This window comes from Diabrotica undecimpunctata, chromosome 9 (assembly GCF_040954645.1).
Source record: "Diabrotica undecimpunctata isolate CICGRU chromosome 9, icDiaUnde3, whole genome shotgun sequence".
NCBI classification, from domain to species: domain Eukaryota; kingdom Metazoa; phylum Arthropoda; class Insecta; order Coleoptera; family Chrysomelidae; genus Diabrotica; species Diabrotica undecimpunctata.
This window is the reverse complement of record NC_092811.1, coordinates 103,908,264-103,930,969: the sequence shown is the minus strand read 5'-3', so window position 1 is coordinate 103,930,969 and position 22,706 is coordinate 103,908,264. Positions and strand designations below refer to the sequence as shown.

The window sequence follows — 22,706 nt, the reverse complement described above, 5'->3', positions numbered from 1 at the left end:
GAATGATTTCAAGTTGATTGGTAACGTGTTTTTTAGCCGAGTCATATACAATAGCCCCATAATCTATTTTTGATCTAACAAGTGACTTATAAATATTTAATAATGTGGTGTCGTCGGTTCCCCATTTTTTATTTGATAATGTTTTCATTACGTTTAATCCACTTTGGCAAGACTTTTTTATTTCTGAAATATGATGTTTCCATGTTAGTTTTTGGTCGAATACCATTCCGAGAAAATTAATTTTGTCTGAGAATGCCAGCGGCTTGCCACACAGCTTTAGTGTAGTTCTTTGCATCCGGTGCCTTCTTGAGAAAATCATGCATCTTGTTTTTAGTGTGGAGAATTGTACACCTACTGATGTAGACCATATCTCTAGTTTGTAAATGGATTCTTGTAAGTGTTTTTGAAACATTTTTATATTCTTGCCCTTTGCAAATAGAACCAGATCATCGGCATATAGTCTTCCCTTAACTAGCGGGAAGCAATGATCCAGTATATCGTTGATAGCGACAAGAAAGAGAGTTGGGCTCATAACTGATCCCTGAGGTGTTACGTTTTCCTGAATTCTTTTTGTTGAAGTGGAATTATCGGCGCGCACAGAGAAAGCTCTTGACTGAAGAAAGTTTTCTATGAATCTTAGCATATTACCCCTGATTCCCCATTTGTGTAATTTTGATATAATGTTAAACCTCCAAACTGTATCGTACGCCTTGGTAATATCGAAAAACACTGCGATTATGCACTGAGAAAATTCGAAAAGAAAAATGAAGATTGGCGATTGTAATACTAATATTGTAACTAAGTCATTCTTGTCAAAATTAATTTTATTTGAATAAAATTTAAATGAAATTACACATACAGTGCTATATTCTCTGCACTTTGTGGACCACGGAATGAGTCTTCGTGGTTATGTACGCTTGGTAGATCCATGTTCTGTAAAGGTGCTGTGTAGTATTCCAACCTTGTATTTTGAAGCCAAGTGTCTCCAAAATAAATTTCAAGCAAATTCTTGACGTCCTTTAACTTCTCCCGACTGACATTTTGTATACTATTGGTTTTAAGTATGGTGGGATTGATACAAGATAAACTTACTTTATTTTTGGTTAAGCTTCGAAACACTCCAGTTGAAACGCTGAAATTTGAAGCACCCTTCACCAAAATGTCTCCAGGTTTTTTGATGGCTCGCTTCAGATAAAGTTGGATAATCATATAATATTTATTAGATTGCCTCTATCAGGAGTTCCATATCGTGAAACTCTAGGGATAGTTTACCCCCTGCATGGGGTTGATTAACTCGAACTCACCGGATAGTCATAATTACTTTATTGGTTCTCTAAGTACAATAATAAAGAGAGTACCCAGTTGACAGACGACAACACTAGCTTCGACTGTTAACTCTTAATTCTTAATCATCTACTCCCGTTATTTTCCAGGTATTTAACTCACGTGCGTTTGTTTATGCATTCATATTTTACTAATATAATTTGTACACAATATTAAATAAGCTTTTGATTACATTGCAAATTTCACTAGGTCAGCGTCTTGGTAAGCGTGTTCTAGTTACACCAATATTTTTAATGTCATAAACAAACAGTCGCATTGAGCAATAAGCAATAATTAATATTATTAAAAGGATTTTAAATTTTTGAACTGAATTGAGCTACTTAGATCTGATTTCTGGATGCTCAATTAAATCCCGTAACAACTACTTTGTAGCTTTAATGAAGCTATCAACTTCTGTTTTACAACCGAAAAGTTAAAATCTTGGACAGCTATCCAAACAGTGCTATATCTTTCATTTTATTGTAATATTCTGCAGGATTTGTTACAATTTCAAGTTATATTATTTCTCTTTCAATTAGCATAAATATCCTATCGGGAGAGATAAATTAGTCCCCTTTAACATGTACTAATAGCTCAATTGTCTTTATATTCAATGGAGCTCGCTTGTATAACCATGTCAAGCACACAGTAAGCTTAATCATATTCTAATTTTGACCGCTACATCCGTCACCCACAAGTCTCAGAGTAGTTAACTTTAGCATGTCTGTTTGGCCTAAACAGTGCCAGATTGCAGAGGCTACATAATTGAGCGATTTTCCATATTAGCCCTCAGCAATAGCTAAATGAGTTCTGCGGTCCAAGTGCAGCCTTTGAGTATCCCTAAACGACAGTGAGATTATGTATGTAAATAAAGCTGCCTGCTAGTCTGGTATTCTGAAGGTTAAAGGAGAAATTGATTATGTTGGTATTTTCTTCCTTCAGTAAATTATAGAATGCCCTGGCTCGTAGCTTGTTTATTCTTTTTTGACATATTAAATTAGCTTTCTCATCCCCTTCAGACCGTTTAATTTTTTCCTCTAGTTAAATATTTCGAACACATATCTGTATGTGGTGTACGAAAGCCTGGATTGAAATTTTTGTTAAATACCTCATGGAAAAAGCCTCCCTTGACAGGTTTATTTGACGGATCACTTGAGTAAAAACGATAGAGCTTAGTAATGTTTAAGTTTTCAGACATATATCTCCGTTCAGATTTGCCACTGCAATAATATGACTCAATACATTTTAGCTTCATTATAAAAGCTATAACACTTTGCTTCTTAGTTAAAAATTTTGTCTTTCTGTCTCCAGCCCTTCTTTCAATAGGTATACATTATTGTCCTTATTATAATTTTCAATGATTGTTCTAACTCTTTGTCGTTTCATACGAAATATATTCAAAAATGCCTTTAGCCAGACATTTACAACCGTATTATTACTTAAATTAATAAGATATTTGCAAGTCATTGTTTTCGCTGATCTCCCGGACCTCCCTTCTTGCACTTATTGCTGCTTACGTCGTCTTTTTACAACCTGCATTTCAATACCAATTAATATAAATGCATCTTGTGCAACCTTTGTTGAATTGTAATAGAATCGTTTGTTGACTTCTGCAAGTTCACTTAGTTTCAATTTTCTTCACTTAAAAGCTGTTGATTTGTGCTGGGACTGTGGTTGTTTTGGTACTTTTCCGATATACCTAAAATAGAAAGAAAACTGTTTTCATATCCTGAAAAATTGGTGGGTCAAAAACAAGAGATTTTAAATTCAAACAGACCTTTAAACCATACTGTTACAAATAGTATACGAGTACTTACCTGAGATGTTTCTTAACATTGCATATCCGTTTTTCAGGTTGTGTAATTCTTTTTCGGCATTTATAGTAGGGGAGCCCACGATGCTAAATCGGGATTTACTCGAGCGTCATAGAGACCTATTGGATTGCGAAGCTTAGATGATAAAAAGAAAAAAATCTTATATAATATATACCTTTTCATCGGTGGGGGCAGCCGCTATAGATTTTCAAAAATGTAAAAAAAAACTGTTGCATGGACATACTCGAGCGCGTCAGATATTGATATCATCCATGTCCTACGTATTTTTAAGAATGTATGTATGTTAATCTGATTGTTTCCATGATGGGGGTGGTCGTACGTAAGGGTTGAAAATCAAAAAAAAAAAAATTAATCGAGCGCGTCAGATTTTCTGAGGGGATGTTAAGTGAACCTGATAAAAAGCTCTTATATAATAATCTGACGATTTGGATGTGACGCGAACTCGCGGCCGTTATTAGAATGTGCAAAAAAAATTCGCCATTTTGAAATACTCAAGCGCGTCAGATTAAAATATATATGGTTCATCTATAAGCCCTAGATGTCGCTGTCTCATAATCTGACGATTATCTGGGGGGGTTCGCCTAATCTGACAATTTAAAGTTTTTTTTTTAATTTTTTTAGATCATTGAACTTAATTAATTGAAAAGCTCAGGAAATAGCATGCAAATAAAAAATCGTATGTTTTTTTTTAAGTACAATACTTGTATTTACAAGAAAATAATTATAAACAATGAAATTTTTTTGAGTATTTTTTTTAATTTTCATCTTCATCGGTAAGATCATCTTCTTCTTCTGGCTCGATTTCATCCTCAGATTGCGTATCTGTAACAAGAAATCATTGAAATACTTACAAATATTTTTTTTTATGAATAACCTGTATAATTATTGGGGAAAAAATATACCTAATTCTGGAGTATTCTCAAGAGTATCAGGTGTTATGACTACATCTTCATACGCTTTCGGCAATTGATCACCTGCAAACCAGATCATTTCGAACTTTCCGTCGACTATTTTCCATCCATAGTCCGTTGGTAAAAGATCAATAATTTTTGCATTATGGGCATTACTCCACATACATGCAATGAATCTTGTGCGTAACACTTGTTGGAGTAACTCCGATTGACAGGGTGGCAAGTTGCACGCATCGTAATTCCGGATATTCAAGGAGAAGGGTTGTGATGTGTCCTTTACCTTGTACGTCTTATTGAAGATGACAATCCTGGCTTGATTGACATCGTCTAACTTTTTTAGCCCATACAAGTGGCAAGTAAAAGACTGTATGACGTTTAAAGAATCCTGCAGATTATACTCCTTTGATCCTAAATCCAGAAATGCTTGTTGGAAAGTTTCTGAACTCATCAGAATTTGTAAAGGTTTCTTTTTCCCTCGTCGGTAAAATGCTGGGTTAAAATCTCAACCAGTGAACGCATGCAAAGCTGGAAGCGCCTTCGAAATTTTTGGGCCTAATTTATTGTAGAGAGCAGATACGTCGATATATCGGCGTGCATTGCCAACTCCAATATCCATCCAAACTTCTACTGTTGCTTGCAGGTGTTCCATATTCGCCAACATAATGACTACGATATCAGTATCAGATGTTCTGATAGTAATAGTAGAATCTTCTTTTTGTTGACAAGCAAGAAATGCTATCTTCGTATCCGCTTCTTCGTGATCAGGGCATGACAACTCATAATTAATGATGCGTGTTACTTTATTATCAGTAACAGAATATTCATAACACAAATCATGTATTATGTAAATTACCTTACTACCGATAATCGCTGCCATCTCCTGATCAGCCCAATGATCGATGAAAAACTTGACAATAGCTTCTTTAAACTTTATATTTTTCAAATCTTTTGTAAAATCTGCTGTTCTTATTTGTTGAGGACCTGAGATGTGGAATTCCTTGTCATCTACACTGCCACGAAGAGAATGCTCATAGTCTTTGATTGAAGGTGTAAAGTAGCGATCAAATACAATAGCAACTCTACTTGCAGTGTTATTGATAAGGCGTTGCAATATCTTCTTTGATACACCTCCAAAACTACGGGGCATTTCTTTAAAAGTATTTAAAAAAAAGAAGCCATCTACAATTAGAAGGTCAATTTGGGATGGCGGTTGCTCCACATCTTCAACTTGTTTCTCTAACTCATGAATTAGTACTGACTTATTAGTCTTGTTTAAAGAACCATCTATATGGCACAGCGATAACGGGATAGGAGTTATAGGAAAACAAAGTACTTTTTCCAGGTCTATAGACGTGTCAAGAGATAAAGCTAATAACCGACCAAATAAGTCCCGCTGCAATTTAACTTCGTGCACTTTTCCACCAATTTTTATTTTTCTTTTCTTCTTGAGATTTGCAAAAGTCAGCACCGTATTTTTTTTTAATGATTGGTGAAATCTGTCTGAATTTAAATTGCATTCCATTATGAATTGATCTCGCAGAAAAGTTCCTCCAGACACTGTCTTTAGCAAACAGTTTGTAATTTCTGGAGGGGCAGCTTGCCCTGTTGAAATGTTAAACAACTGATCCTTATCAATCGAAAAAGAGAATGGATTAATGGTCTGCAGGACACTGTTTGAAAAAGCTTCAATTTGGATGTTTTGTTTTTTCATTCTATCTGGGTGTAGATCAGCAGCAATATCATGGTAGTTTCTGTCAAGTCCTGCACGAGTAAGTACATGAGATATGATTCTTGTTCGCGCCCCATGATTTTTAGCCCAGCGTTGTCTAGCAGCAATTGAATTTGTGATGTTAACGATTCCAGTAAGACGACGAGCAGCATCACCATTTATCGTCTGCTCTAACGTTAAATCCACAGGAATTCGTGAAAAAGGCTTGATGGTTCTTCTGATTCCAAACGATCCTTTAGCCATTTCAGTTCGGAGGCCTGGATGTGTGTTATCTATGTGTTGTAGTAAATTAAGGTAGTACACTAGCCATCGACTGTAGTTGGGTTGATTGTAATAGAAGAATAAGCTGTCGATTTTCGCAATGGTATATACGTACAAATCTAAATCTCCAACTCTAATACTTTTAACGAATAAGTGGTAAAGATTTACAAAATCGATGTACATTGCGTAAAATTGCGCTGTTTTTCCGTGCTTGCCGTCTAATGTGTCTTCTGTATATTTCTCATAAGATTGAATGAGTTGTTGTGTTTCGGTATGCTGAACTTGTGGAGACACGTCTGTATGAGCCAAAAGTGAGGTGAGATATTCTAACACTGATTCCCCAACTGTCAATTGTTCGTTTTCCAAAAACGCTTCGAAATGTAATTGCTGCAATGCCAATGCCACGAGAGAATGTAACCGTTTACATCTATTGTAATTTTTTCCGCTAATAAAACCTGAAACTGAACCATTAGCGATCAATTCACACTCAGTCATGATATTGCTCAGTCCACAATCTTCAATAAAAGTGCCAAGTGCCTTGAAAAAAGCCATTTCAATATGAAAGGCTCCTAAATGAATAAAAATATTGTCAAATCGTGGAGATTCTTGAGCTTGAATACAATAACTAGTGCGAGCAATAGCTAGATCATAGGTGATCTGGATATAGGAAGCTTGACATTCATTTGCAATATCCTGACTCAATTCTAGAGTTTTCAAGACAGTTGAATTGTTGGTGGGAGATTCATTTATGGGAGTTAGATATGAAACTTTTTGAATTCGTGAATCGTCTACCAAAATCTTGCTGTGAAATCCAACCCACATTGGGGCGTCCGATATTTTATACTTATGTAATAACATCCACGTAATGTCCAGCTGTTTCGACATAGTCAAGTTGTCTGGAGCTTTATTAAGCTCTGAGATATCTAGCTGACTCCAGGAGGTAATTTTTAATTTCTTGGTGAATGGATGCATTTCGAAAGTAACTTCTTCAAAAGTCCTGCGTTTTCGGTTTTTTGTTTTTGTGGTAGTAACGGATAATTCCGAAAAACTACCATGCTCAATCTCTTCGATTGTTGAATTTTCAGGTACACTAGGGCTAGAAGATTCCACAGACACCGGATCCGGATTTTGCACGATATCCTGAAAAATTATCCCCACCGTATCATGCAGAGTATCTTTACCATTTAGGGTTTCTACGAAGCGGTCGAAATTGTCGAATGCGACACCAGTATTCAAATCCGGGCGACGTAGGATATCTTCAGGGCATACGTGAGCACTATTTACCGTTGAAAATGTCAGCTCAGTCTCTAGCTCTTCTAGAGTTGTGTACGAGCAACAATGTCCATATTTTGACAGTATGTTAACAACTTTCTTACTGTTACATAGGCTTTTCACTGCCAGACCAAGGGTAATGTGCTTAGATGTTTTAATTTTGTGGGCAGAAGCTGCGTAAATCAGATCTTGTCCAATGGAAAAAATAGAAAGCTCGTTCTTTTTTTTTCTATTTTCACGTGCTTTGTTGGATATATGAGAAACATCGCCCCAAATGAAGGATTCCAAAAAATAAGTAAGAAGCTCTGGCACGTTATCGCACTCTCCCATCATCAAATCTTCAGCTGTACAATTTTCAGGCAATTCTCTTCTGGCTGAGTTAAGGACTTCTTCGCGAAGTTGTGTTGCAACTGAACGAATTGTTTCTTTTACTGCCATCGTTTTAAATAAATCCTTGTAAGACAAAATAGTGGCGAAAAATGGAGCAATAAACTTTTTCTTCTCAGCGTAAATAATCTTAATCTTTTTGTCAAATGTTTCCATTAATTTTCTTTCTAAGTGACGGTCTGAGAACGAAGAAATAGTAATAGAATCAGACAATAAACTGCTTTGCTGTTCTAACAATTTTTGATATTCTTTTTTTATGTAGTCAAAAAATAAGCATTCATTATTCTTGACCACTCTTTCTTCTAGCATATCACAAATAATAGTATACGCAGTATTGTAAATCTTTTTTTTTTCTTAGAAATTCGCTATTTTCATCCTTATAAATTTCTCGTAAATATTGATCTTTGCAACATTTATGGTAAGGCATTTTGGAATCATCGGAGAAAGAACTAAGTTTTTCCAACATCGATATATCATTTTGTTCCGTGGCCGCATTTTTGACATTCTCTATAGTTTTTAATCTACTGATAGCTAAGCGAACTTCACGACCATGATGCCGTTTACGTTGTTTTTCGCAAATGAAGCAAGTTTGCGATGCTGAATCGTTATGAGCGACAGGCTTATCTGTGTTGAATGAATCATTGAAATCCTCCAAGTCTACTTGAATGTTGCTGTATTCTCCCGCTCTGCAAATTTTTTAATAAAGCTGAAGATTATATTATGAAATTAAAAGATTGATAAAAGAAATAGATTAGTTCATGTTTTATAATGGTATTAATAGTTATGTTGACGCAAGAAATAATGAAGGAACACCCATTAATTACGTCAGCTATTTTTCGATCATTTTAGACCCCTCCCCCCTTAGGTGACATTTAATGAGATTTACGCTATAAATTATTTAAACTAATTTTTTTTATTATTCGGGAAAATAACCGTTTCGGTATACTATAGATAATTTATTCAAATTAAATGAAATTTAAAGCAAAAACAGGTAAAAATAGTACATTTCTCAATTTTTCACTCAATCCATGGAGACTCATGTACTTTTTCGATTGATATAATTGGACATATATCATCTGTTATTTAAAATAATTTTTTCTTTAATATTTGTAATAATTTATATTTTTTTAAGATGACGTCAGATTTTCAATTATCCTCCCCTCGGTGTAAGTGAGACTCAATGAGATTCTATTGGACCCCATTTCGAGCTCACATAATTAATGGATGTCCCCTAGGTTTTTTTTTTGAATAATGATTTTTTTGGTCTATAAATTTAACTAAAAAAAAATTCAATAACTTTTTTTTTTAAATATTTACTACATAAAGTCATACTAAAACTCACTCATCTGTTGATGTACCAACAGCCTCAGTAGATGTGGAATCAACAGTAGCATATGATTTGGAACACTCTCCAGAAACAGGAACTTGTGACTCAGAACACTCTCCAGGAACAGAAACATGTGACTTGGAGCACTCTCCAGAAACAGGAGCATGTGATGAAAGTCTGGTGGTATTTTTATTGCAGTAAATAATTTGTAGCACTGTGCGTGATAGACTTCATGTAATGAAGATTCTTTCGAAAGTTCAAGATTATCGTATCTTGTTCGGGATTTTCTGAAAACCGGTTTGCTTCGACGATATTCTAAAATATTTATACATTTTTGTAATGTGTCTAATGTAAATTTAATTGTTTTTTGCAAAGTAGCTTCACCACAAAATACACACTTTATATTATTATCACTCATAGTAAATATTTATAAACTTAAATTCACCTTACTTATGTTAAAATCACAAAATGAGCAAAAACGTTGGAAATACGTTGTAAACAATATCATGCCACAAACGCGTTTGTGTGATCAGCTGTCATGGCGTCATGGCAACAGAAACCAGAGTGGGGACGGTATGAGAGATAGAGAAAGAGTGAGAGAGGAATAGAAACGCGGAGAGGGGAATATAGGCATCACGTAGCTGCACGTATTAAACTTTATCGATGAATTTTTATTACTTCGGCTTGTGGAAATCGTCAGATTATATATTTTTTGTAATTCTTCAATTATTCCCTTCAAAATAAAAAAAAATTTAGCCACGCTCGAGAATGTCGAGATGACGTTTTTTTTTACAACTTTGTCGCCCTCCCCCTTCTTTGCGTCACTCTCAAATTGTCAGATTAGTGGAATATACACTCTTTAGCATGTAACTAACTCACCCTACCTTAATCTGACGCGCTCGAGAATTTCAGATGATCAATTTTTTTTTACTAATCTGATCCTTTATCCTTGACGGGCGGCCATATATATGGGGTTCATATTTGGTGGAAGTACTTAACTGGGTACAAGGATTCTCTCTGTATAATAATCTGCCGCGCTTTAGTAAATCCCGAAATCCCCGCTTGGGCTCCCCTACTATTAGTTGGTGTTACTGGCAGGAGTGAAATATTCATTTTTTTATTAACTTTAAATTTTTTCAATTTCGATTAATGTTTTATTAAATGCTAAACATTTGTATATAATTAAGCACTGATTAAAAGAAATCGGCCATGTTTCTTGGCCGTCTCAAGTCTCCTCATTGGCTCTTTGGTTACTTTGAAATCGAAGGCAAACTATGTGATGTTTTATAGGCAAAATTCTGGCTATCTAAATACTAAACGTTACTACCAGTTGATAGGTATTAATGAGACCAATCCAGGGGAGTACATATCTCACAACTAGAAAATGGCATTTTGGCGATTTTGATCCTAGGCGAGGCAGTCACTAAAGTCACAGTCATCAAAGAGTAATTCTTTTCGTCGTAACTTAATTGCAATAATAGTTTTTTGGACACAAACAGAAATTATTTTGTTTGTCATCATCCATTATAGAGTTATTCTTTTCCCCGTGGCATGTTATAATCTTCGTCTCTACATAAATAGAAATATCCACTGAGAGTTTTTCTCGCCGTTCCTCATTTAGAGTATTTTTTCGCGGCGCATTACAGGAACTACTGTTTTAGAGGACACAGATCAGACCTGATTAAGTTTACCATTACTTATCAAAAAATTATTGTTTTCACTCTCAAGTGAAACTCACTCACTTTTAGTTTTTCAATAATAACAGTTTTGTTGACACACAAACAAAAATACTTAATTTCACTGGCATTCGTCAAAGGGTAGTTTTTTTTCTGACGCTTTATTGAGAGTTATAGTTTTCTTTGGCATACAAATAATATTCTTCGCCGCATTTATAGAAAAATATATTCTTTGCTATGTTTTTGGAGTTCTACACTTCGTAGACACCAGCGATGTAACAAAATAAGTGAAATGTTTGTTAGATGATCTTTCTGTGATTAGGTAGGTACGTGTTTAAAAAAAGCAAACTATTAGGTTACAGGTAATAAATAGGAGTGAAAGTGACCATACAAAAGAAGGAAGAATTATTCCAGGGCCAGCTCTAACTATGATTTATATGGCTCTGTATCATTAAATTCTAAGGAAACTTACCTTTAACCAAGAAGTCATATTCATGTCATATAATTTATAGGCGCTTAATTGTTGAATTCTTTGGGAATGTTGTAAGACGAAGGCTATATCCTTTTTTAATTCCATATCCAAACTCCACCAGTCGCTTTGAAACAAATAGTCGGGTAATAAATTACTCTAAAATAATAAAAACGTATATAAGTTTTTTAATAGTACTTTTTAAAATTTAGCTAAAATAGAGAAGCTAAAATAATAGATTCTGATATCATTAAAAATAGGTTCAAAAAAGTATAAATGAAAGTGTATATGAAATAAATATTATTAAAACTAACCTGATAAAACATTTCTGTTCCTATAATACAATCTATAAAAAGTTGAGTAACGAAACCTATTGATAATACAACGGCCATCAAGAATTGTACTAAAGCCGTGGATTTCTAAAAATAAACACAAAAAATTTATAAAATACATGTTCAATGCAAAAATTAAAATAAAATACCACAGAATACACACAAAACTGTAAAAACATTAAAATAGTTAGATATATAAATGCATCAAGGGTGTTATTAAGATGGTTACGCCCGGAGAGCAATCTAATCCAAACACATAGGCCTAACCCGAGGGATGGTAGATGCTAGATGGGCGTAATCAGCTGGTAACATCAGTGGTACATACAAGATTTTGGGGGATAAAGGGGTAGAATGCGAAAACATGGAGTTCATTCCAGTTTACTCCAATTAGCCTCTTCTACTTAAATCCAACTCACCTTCACGCTCCCTGTAAATCAAGCAACCCAACTGGACATCCGGTATCCAAACCGGACGGAGAGTTGAGTCAGGAACTGACGAGAGCGGGACAAAATGGCCCTCTGAAAAGGGGGTTTGGCGTTGGGTTAACTACCCAACCCTGTAAAAAACCTTTTGTTATGAGAGCTACAAGAAACCAGACTGTCCAACCTACGACGAACTCGCAAACGAAATAAGGATAATGATTTAAAAGTCACGGCTCTGTTCATACACGAAATAAATAAAAGTAGATATCATAAAGTGGACTAGCTCAGGTATCCTGGAAAAAAATAACTGCAATATTTACTACAGTGGACATCCTACCAACCCGAATTTGGTACCCATTTATTGTAAACAGCAAGGTCAAACATATTGTAATCGATTTCAAAGCCATTGATTATAGGATATGTCGAATAAGACTTAAAGGGACGTTCGCTAATATTAGCATTATTAGCATCCATGCTCCAACGGAAGAAAAAGAAAATGATGAAAAAGACATGTTGTATGAGGCATTAGACCCAAAGTACAATGAGTGCCCAAAAAATGACATCAAAATAATAGCAGGAGACTTTAATACCAAAGTCGGAAGAGAGAATATCTTTTCGTCCACCATCGGAAAAAGTACACGTAGACTCTAATAATAACGGTCTCAGAATCATAAACTTTGCGATGTCTAAGAACATGGTAATAGCTGGGATACGATTTCCCCATAAAGATATCCAGGGACTTGGAAATCTCCTGATAATGAAACGATTGACCAGATAGACCATATACTCATCGATGCAAGACACTGCTCTAACTTATTCGATGTTAGGTCTTTTAGAGATGTAAACATTTAGTTAAAGCACGATTTAAAGAGAGAACATCCAATTTAAAAAAGGAGATCTTAAGAAGGAGAGAAAAAATCGACATTATTAAACTTAAAGATCCCGACATTGCAAAAGTATACAGACAGCAAATACAAGATCAAATAATGACAAACCACTTAAAAGAAGAAGAAGACATTAACCAACTATGGGTAAATATACGAGATATTGTGTTATAGAAATCGGTTGAAATATTGGAAAGAACCAAGTCAGAAAAAAGAAATCATTGGTTTGATCATGAGTGCGAAATGGCCACAAATAGAAAGAACGCAGCATACCAAAAAACTATCGACGTAGGTTGTACACGGAGAAAAGAAGGAGAGTATAGACGTCTTAGAAGAGAGGAAAACCGTATCCATCGACGTAAGAAGAGGGAATAAGAACAAAACAATCTCAATGAGATACAAAGTTTATTAGATAAAAATGAAACGATGAAATACTACAAATTCTTAAATAATATCCATCGAGAATTTAAACCACGAGTAAAAATTTGTAAAGACACTTACGGTGAAATTCTATATGATAAAAACTCAATTCTTAACAGATAAGAGCAACATTTCAGCGAACATCTAAATATAAACGAGATTAAATGAAGTTACAACCTAGAAAATCAACAAAATCTACAACGTTAACTACACAGAAAATCCAACAAGAGAAGAAGTGTCAAATGCCATTCTAAAATTCAAAGACAATAAAGCCCAAGGAATCGATGAGATCTGTTCGAAAATGTATAAAAAAGGTAGTGATCAACTTTTATAATAATCCATAAACTAATAGTATTTATATGGCAGAATAAATTGGTATCAGAAGAGTGGCTATGTCCGTTGCATAAAAAGGGTGATCAACTAGAGTCTAAGAACTATAGAGGCATTACTCTGTTAGCATCTGCGTATAGAATCTTTGGCAATGTATTGTTTGAAAGACTTAAATATTTTAAAAAGGTATTGTTTGTCAATATCAATGAGGATTTACTGCTGGAAAGTCAACTACACATCTAATTCAAGCACATAGGCAGATTCTAGAAAAGTCACTAGAATATAACCTAGATACACACCACCTATTCGTCGACTTCAAAGCAGCCTATGACAGTGTGAAAAGAACTGCATTATATAATGCAATGATAGACTTTGGGATCCCACCTAAGTTAATTAAGTTAACCCAACTAATAATGAAAACGTAAGCTCATGCGTTAGAATGGAAGGAGAAAACTCTACGTTCTTTGACATTAATAATGGTCTAAGACAGGGGGACGCGCTGGCGTGTCTCCTCTTCAATATTGCCCTTGTAAAAGGCAATCAGGCAATTAAATATTAGAATGAATGGAACTATTTTTAATAGATCGACGCAATTTCTCGCATTCGCTGACGATATAGTTATAGTGGCCAGAAGTATGCGAAACATGGTGCAGTGTTTTACAAGGCTTGCGGACGCGGCAAGTGAATAAGGACTTGTTGTAAACGAGGAAACAACCAAATATATGTTGGTTTCTAAAAACCCCCGAAATATGCAACATAGAATTTAAATTAACAACCATACCTTTGAGCAAGTCAAAGAATTTACGTATCTTGGATCGCTAGTAAACGCAACAAACACGACAAGCGACGAAATAAAAAGACGCATAGCAATAGCAAACAGATCTGTTCATGGTCTCCAGAAACGCTCTTTCTGCAGTAGAGATCAATACAGACAAGATCTTATTAAGACCGGTTTTAATATATGGGACTGAAATGTGAACCTTATCTCAAAATGATGAAAGACTTTTTGGTATTTTTGAGAGAAAAATCCTTAGAAAGATTTTTGTGGCCATAAATGAAAATGGGCTATGGCTTCGAAGATACAACTTTGAACTATATCAGTTATACATCGATCCAGATATTGTGAAATTTGTTATAGTGCAGAGACTTAGATGGACTGGGCAGATTGCTAGGACGTCAGATCGCGAATACACGAAGGGATTAACATTTTGAAAATCAGAGGGCACAAAAAGCAGAGAACGACCACGAAGGAGATGTGGAAGAAGATCTACAAATTCTAAGGGTCAGAAGATGGAGGGAAGTTGCCAGGAATCGACAGGAGTGGCCACTTCTTTGTGAGCAGGACAAGATCCATAACGGATTGTCGAGTCACTTATGATGATAATGAAATACAAGATTTTATTTTTCACTTCAGATAATACAAAAACTAAAATTGAGACGCTTTTACTTGTTTGAAGCAGTCTATGACAGTTGTTGATATTTTGACGTTTGTTAATTATATTATGTTGTTGTCAGTTGGATTTATATTCAGTTATGGATTTATACCATTTATTTATAATCAGTTATTAAAAAAAATGTGCTTTCAAGATTATTTAGATTAAAAACTGTTAGTTCTATAATATTTACTCCTTCCAAAATTGTTTAAATATAAAATAGGACATAACACATGTGTTTATGATAACCGTATTCAAGGTAAAATTAACAAATAATATGCAATTGAAAAATAAAATTTATAAAAAAAAATCGGTTGCCTGTAAAGTCGGTTTTACGGGCGAAGATTTTACGTGACAACGTCTTTTTCTCGGTAGAATATTTATTGATATGAATATTATTAAATTGCACAATAGGAACAAGGAATTGAATGAAAATAAGAATTGCACAAATTTTAACTATAGAAATATATTTTGTTTACTAAAACATTGTACATGTAAACTTAAACTTAACTAATTTCTATTTGAGTGATTTTGTTGAGGATAGGACAATGATAGGAGAAATATGAAATGAAAGGAAGTGTTTCTGATGTTGGAACACGCGCGCTGTGTTGACCGATCATGTTTGAGTGGGAGAGAGACGCAAGGCATTCGCCGGTCCGGCGGACCTCTCTCTCGTTCGGTGACTCATCGTAACAGACGTGAGCGGGCGTTACACTTTTTCATGAGTGACTCCGAGCCACAACCTAATTTAAGACGTTGTCACGTCAAAACGTTATATATTATAAACATATGTAACAGATTATACCCCAATTATGGTAACTATTATTTCAAAGGAATATTTACGAACCTAGCCAGGTGAGCGGATAGGATAATGGGTAATATTGTAATGAATTATAAAAAATGTTTTACGGAATATATAGACTTGATAAACATCTAAACTTTAATGTTCGAAACACATTGTTTGTTTCTTACCCACAAGCCGAATCTTAGCCGAAAGTTTAGCATCAGAATCTGCTTATTATACACAAAAGAATAAATTAGCTTCAAATCAAAATGAATATATTTATATTTGTTGAGAAACTGTTATAAATAAACAGCCCGATGTAAACTTTGTGTAAACTTAATTAAACTTAAGTCAATTTAGTAAGGAAGGTATCAGCACTGACAGGTATTCTTCACTTATGTTAATTTCTCTGTTTGAATGATCAAATTTGATTATTGTCCAAGCAGGACAGATTGTAAATATTTACTTGGAAAATAAAAAAAACGCTTTCATCTCATATTTTTTGGGTTTTAAATTTGATGTCCGACCCATTGAACAATTTCCTCTATAAACGTTAAAATCGGTTTTTCTTAATTTTAAATTGTTTAATTGCATTTTACGTTTAAAGTAAGTATTTTACGAAAAAAACAGAAGAATAACTTTCGTCTTAGAATAACTCAAATTATTAAAAAAAATTTTTGAGGCAAAAAAAATTTTTAATTAATTTGTTTAAAAATTGTTAAATAAATAAATAAAAAATAGATTGCTATGGAAAAAGTTTATACAAGAAGTATAAATATTACTATGTTTTACAATAAAATTTACCTCAAATATCACTAAAAGAAAATAAAAAACTGAAAAAAAATTGTTTAAATAAATTAGATAGTTTATTTAACAATTTAATTATTTAAATAATCCATTTTCGTAATATACGCAAAAATTACATATAAATTAAAAAAAGAAACGTCGAAATCCGTCAACAGGAACCAGATATACAGTTAACAGATCCTTCCCCCTACACTGCTCCCGAGAGTTTCAAAGCCGGCCGATTTTGGGGACCGCATTTTGAAGCTTTGTAAACAATTCCGTTACAAGGCAATCTTTTTAGATTTTTGTACAATAAGATCTCTTAATTATTAGAAACAAATCTGCTATCAGTGTTAAAAAAAATAACTTCGTCCCAAATTGTCAGGCTGTCTAAATATGAAAAAATAATTTTCTTGTAGACAATGGTTAGAAAGTTATTCTAATTGTTTATATGCCAAAAATCGACATATTTTTGGAAAATTGTTTTGCAGTATTTAAAATTGTTTTTCTTTATCTATTTTAAATGATAATATTAGAATGAATCTTCTTCTTTCAGAATCTGCCGTATAATTACCATAACTATACAATTTTCTGACTTATATTCTTGCAAAAAATTTAATTTGGGATAAACAAATTATATAACTTTTAAACTATTTGACTTATGGGTTTAAAATTTTGCTCATATTTTAGAAACTACAAGACCCAACATTTCATTTAATATAAAGATTATAAATTTATTTTTAAAAAAGTTATTAACATCTATAAAAAAACTGAAATTTTTGACTTATTTTGCAATTTTCTAAGTAACAAATAAGGACAGAAACATATAGGTTTTTGTTACAGAGGTCAAAACTACTCAAAACAACTTTCGTTTGCTGGCTGGTTCAGTGTCGTAAACAGGGTACAGATATTCTAAAATTACACAAAATGAACGTGAAGTGTGAAAACCTATAAAATATAAAAAATATAGATAATTCTATTACTTACAGATGACACTATAAAAGCGCTTAGACAGAGTCCAACAACGCTTAATAAAAGCTGTCCCAATTCAATAAAATTTAAAGCTTCATTTATGTCTTTTACAAATCTAAAATAAATGAAAAGTACATTAAATACAATTTTAATTGGATAATATTATATTTAACACGATTTATCTTTAACGACCATCGTCGTTATCATCGTGTTCAGCTACCTCGAAAACCCCCGAGAACTAAAATTGAACCCATTCCTGTCGATATTTTCAGAGTTACAAATTTTTCATTTTCTATGTACTTTAGAAAAGCATTCTCCTTATGCACGAAAAGCAATTTTCATTTTAACAGCATGAATGTTGTTTACAAACTTGCTTGACACTTTCCCGAATGGAATGAAAAAAGTTGCATACCGATTTATCTTTCTGCGAAAAATTGGTAGGTTTAGTACTTTTCAGTGCTTCACTGCATCGCCTAAAGTTGTTTTAACTTAAACTGTAATATTTGTAAGCAGTGTAGTTCGTATATGCAATAAATAAGCAGTGTATATATTTAATCAAAAATCCTTCTACTTTTCGGTTTATAGTTTATATATTTTTAAATCTTACCTAAATAATCTGTCTTGATGTTTAACACATCGACTAAAAAACTTCCTATTTACTTCCCCTCTTCCACAAAATTCATCAGGAAACAACTTTTCCAGTTTAGAGCTTATATTGTTTACATCAGGTGTTCCAAGTAGTGAAAAGCAATGTCCAAGTAATCTAAATTGAGAAGCTGCGCATGCACATATAGCTAATACGTACAAATCTATGCCAACTCCTAGTATAACTATGGAAAAGACCAGAAAAATAACTTGCACGATGTAAATAACTTCATATATCGGTGAGACGGTGTGATCAAAATCAAATTTCACCGGAAAAGGTAAACTCTTCTGCGAAGATAAGAGTATTGGTGAAGGTAGCATTATCACGATATAAACTATGCCTAAAATATGAAAGTTAATTACTTATTAGTAATTTACAATAGAAAATTTATTCCAAAAATTATACACTAAACACTAAACAATGTTTATGTTTATTAACAAATATGTATACATACATAAAAACTTATATGGAACCATCCTGTATTTATTTTAAATATAAATAAAACCTTCTGCACGGTCCCAATCTGCAATCTGCAATCTTTGAAAAGTCCTGAGAGGACGAAATTCGTATGTGTAAGCGGATAAGTGGAAGTACTACACTGAAATCAAATCTTAATTGTTTTTTTGTATCTTTATTTACTCTTAATGAGTATAAGAAACCAGTTCACTAAAGGTTTGTACCTAAAAAGGTTTACTAAAGATGAATTGATATGTCGTGGAATGCAAATTTGGATTTCCCATGTCACTACATTGATTGCGTCTATTTTGCTTTAAAAATTGTGGAAGGTACAGATTTAGGCAATAATCTGAATTTTTGGTTTCGAAAACTAAGAAATCGTCGCTTATGTTATGTATGGTTGAAAATGCTGTATGAGGCAGAAGCTTGTACTCTGAAAGCCCAATCCATAAAAAAATTTGAGACATTTGAAATGTGGCTATATATGCATATTCTTAAACTTCATTGGACTGCAAAAGTCTCAAACGCAGAAGTGTTAAGACGAATTGGACATAACTGAAAACTTATGAAGACAATTAAAATAAGAAAAACATCGTATTTGTGCCAGATATTGCATAACGATAAATAATTTCTGCTACACTGTAGAGGAAAGAAAAGGCTTGGGAAGAACGAAGAAATCTTGAGGAGGAGGAGGAAAAGGAATATCAGAGATTGGGCTAACATCAATGCTGAGGAGATACGTCACGTTGCAAAAGATAGCAAAGCGTTTCTTCTTCTTAAAGTACCTATCCGTTCCGGATGTTAGCGATCATCATGGCTATCTTTACTTTGTTTATTGCAGCGCGGAACAGTTCAGTGGTAGTCGTGTTATACCACTTTCGTAAATTTTAAAGCCAGGAAATGCGTCTTCTTCCCGGTCCTCTCTTACCATTTACCTTCCCTTGGAGAATCAGCTGGAAAAGGCCGTAACGTTCTTGATTTCTCATTACATGTCCGAGATATTCCAACTTTTTAGTTTTGACGGTCATGAGAATTTCACATTCTTTCCCCATTCTACGCAGGACCTCCACATTAGTAACTCTGTCAACCCAGGATATACGTAAGATGCGCCTATAACACCACATTTCGAAAGCTTCGAGCCGATTTATAGATACAACAGTCAGTGTCCACGCTTCCATTCCGTAGAGCAGAACTGTGAATATGTAGCAGTTCAATAGACGGCATTTTGTTTTTAATGATATGTCTCGACTGTTGAAAATGGTTCTTATTCTAACGAATGCTGCTTTTGCTTTTATTATTCGCTGTTTAATTTCTGTTGAGTGGTCCCATTGGCTATTTTAATTGGTGCCTAGATATGTATATTGCTCGACTCTTTCGATATTCTGTTGGTTGATTGTAAGTTGAGCGTTTAGTATTGGTTTTTTACTAATTGTCATAAATTTGGTTTTCTTTATGTTAAGAGCTAGTCCGTATCTGTTGCTGACTTCTGTTATGCGATTTGTTAATATCTGTAAGTCATTCAGATTATCGGCACAAACTATAGTGTCATCTTCATATCTAATGTTATTCAACCATTCACCGTTTATTAGTATTCCTTTCGCACAACCGTCTACAGCTTCCTTAAATACCCATTCAGAATAAATATTGAACTACAATGGAGACAAAATACAGCCCTGTCGTACTCCACGTTCTATTGCAATTTTATCAGTTAACTGGTCTTCTATTTTGATTTTGGCCGTTTGATTGTAGTAAATGTTTCTGATAATTCTAAGATCTTTGTTGCCAATTCCAATTTCTAGCATTAGAGTCATTAATTTGTCATGTTTTGCTCTGTCAAATACCTTCTGGTAATCTATAAAGCATACGTATATGTCACAATTCACATTCCTGCATCTCTGAAATAGCACCTGTACAGCAAAAAGGGCCTCCCGTGTTCCCAGAGCATCACGAAATCCGAATTGTGTTCTTGTTAGTTGTTCCTCACATTTTGTATATATTCTTTTGTGAATGACCTTTAGAAATGTTTTAAGTAAATGGCTCATAAGGCTTATAGTTCTATAGTCTTCGCACTTTCTCATCGCATTGGGTTTTTTTGGAAGATTTATAAAATTTGACACTAACCATTTTTGGGGAATTATATTAAATTGTTAAATATATTTGTCAAAGTAAAGCGTTTAAAGAAGTAATTGCCAACGTTTGTTAGAAGATGGCACAATAGGAAGAAGAATAAGACTTAAAAGCTGTTAACTATCGTCTTTAATTAATTGTTCTTTTATAGTCCCAGATAATAAAGGTTTATTTCATGCTTACTTTTCATCCATAAGAAATAATTTAACCTAAAAACCTAACATTCCAAAAAGGGAAAATACTGGCATATTATATGATGCAAATCAATGCAGCCAATTGGCATATTGTATATTTTAACTTTTCTATAAGTCCTCGGGTATTAGGTAGATATGCTGTATTTAGTCTTTTCTCTAAGATCCAGTGAACTTTGACCAATTTGACCCTGGTATATTGGGGTTCCTGTATGCTCTAGATGAAATGGAACTCTTCCATAGACCTTTGGAACAGAGAAAAAATTCGCAACCCCTGAGTTCGCTAGCTCTCTGGCGCATCGCGAGGACAAAACTTTTCTCGCTATGTGAATTCTATAGGCACGATAGTGTAATACCTCCGAATTGTGCAGGTCAGTATTTAGCAGTAGAATTCTACCATGTGATAAGTTGTGTTGCGGCTATTTTGTGATTTGCTGATTGAGTGTGGTGTAGATGTACTTTAGTGAATGTATTTTGTGTATGTGTGTGTATATTTATGTGTAAATGTTTTATAGTGATCTCAGTTTGGGAACCAAGATGCGAATAGTGAGGTGCTACGTTCTTCCAGTGTTACTGTATGGAGTTGAAGCCTGGACACTGACGCAAGCCACTGAAAAACGAATCGAAGCCTTCGAGATGTGGATATACAGAAGGATACTAAAAATATCTTATGTGGACCATGTCACCAACGTTGAGGTCCTACAGCGCATGACAAAAGAAAAAGAAGTGCTTAATTTAATTAAACAACGCAAGCTTGAGTACCTCGGCCACGTGATGCGGAACGAAGAAAAATATCGAATTCTTCAACTTGTTATGCAGGGTAAAGTATTTGGCAGAAGAGGACCGGGACGCCGTCGTATCTCGTGGTTGAAAAATCTCCGACAATGGTTTGGGATGACCTCAGCGGAGCTGTTTCGCAGAGCAGTCAACAAAACCATGATAGCCTTGATGATCGCCAACATCCGGACCGGATAAGGCACTGAAGAAGAAATGTTTTATATTCAATCAACATATCTAGAGTTAATGACAAAGCTGCAGCCCCCAAGTCATGTTAGTTGTTGCACTGGATTTTTTATTTATTCCTTGTTCATACAGTCCTATGGTATACTGGTGAGCTTGGACTTACGTTCTCGGACAGCTAATTCCATATTGATTAATTTGTAACAATTTTCTATATAATATAACTAAATAAATTAAAATTATGATATTACACAGTATTATTTATTTATAAACTTCTTACCCAATCCACTAAACGATAGTTGGAGTGTATTAATTGCAAAGAAAAGAGATTCTATATACTTTTGGGAATGACCACCAAGTAAATCATATGGCCAAAAGTATTGCATTATTTGCCTAACCAAGAGCTCCATTTTTTTGATATTATAACACATTGCAGGACCTTTTAGAAGATGCTAAAAATAAAAATAATTAGGTTATTACTTATGTATGCAATTTATTTCTAGAGCTTTAGCCCGATTGCTGGATGGATAATTCCCATCGTTTTCTGTTCTTAGCTGCCAGCTTCCCATCTCTGATTCCTATTTCTCTGATATCTTCCATCACAACATCTCTTAATTTCTTTCTTGATCTTCCTCTCTGTTTTTGCCCTCTGGTATTCTCCAACTAATATTTTTTACTTGGGTGTTACCTTGTATTCTTTCTAGGTATCTAAACCATTTTAGTCTACGTTTTTTTCACTAACTTTGTTATTGAAGGGTAAGAATACAATTGGT

General features: G+C 34.1%; 1 protein-coding gene across 2 annotated transcripts in view; it reads right to left on the bottom strand.

Annotated features, from left to right (window-relative positions):
• The window catches only part of LOC140449829 (odorant receptor 88a-like), a 29,775-nt gene extending 7,434 nt beyond the window's left edge, over positions 1-22,341 (bottom strand). For both annotated transcript variants that reach the window (XR_011951895.1, XM_072543187.1), the window contains exons 1-4: positions 22,214-22,341; positions 18,161-18,539; positions 11,505-11,609; positions 11,194-11,349 (exon numbers count right to left, since the gene is read on the bottom strand). Coding sequence is in view for 1 of the 2 variants with exons in the window: in XM_072543187.1 (XP_072399288.1) it covers positions 11,194-11,349; positions 11,505-11,582 (234 nt within the window). In the remaining variant the exon portion in view is untranslated. The remainder of the gene's footprint in view (positions 1-11,193; positions 11,350-11,504; positions 11,610-18,160; positions 18,540-22,213) is intronic.
• Between the last annotated feature and the right edge of the window lie 365 nt (positions 22,342-22,706).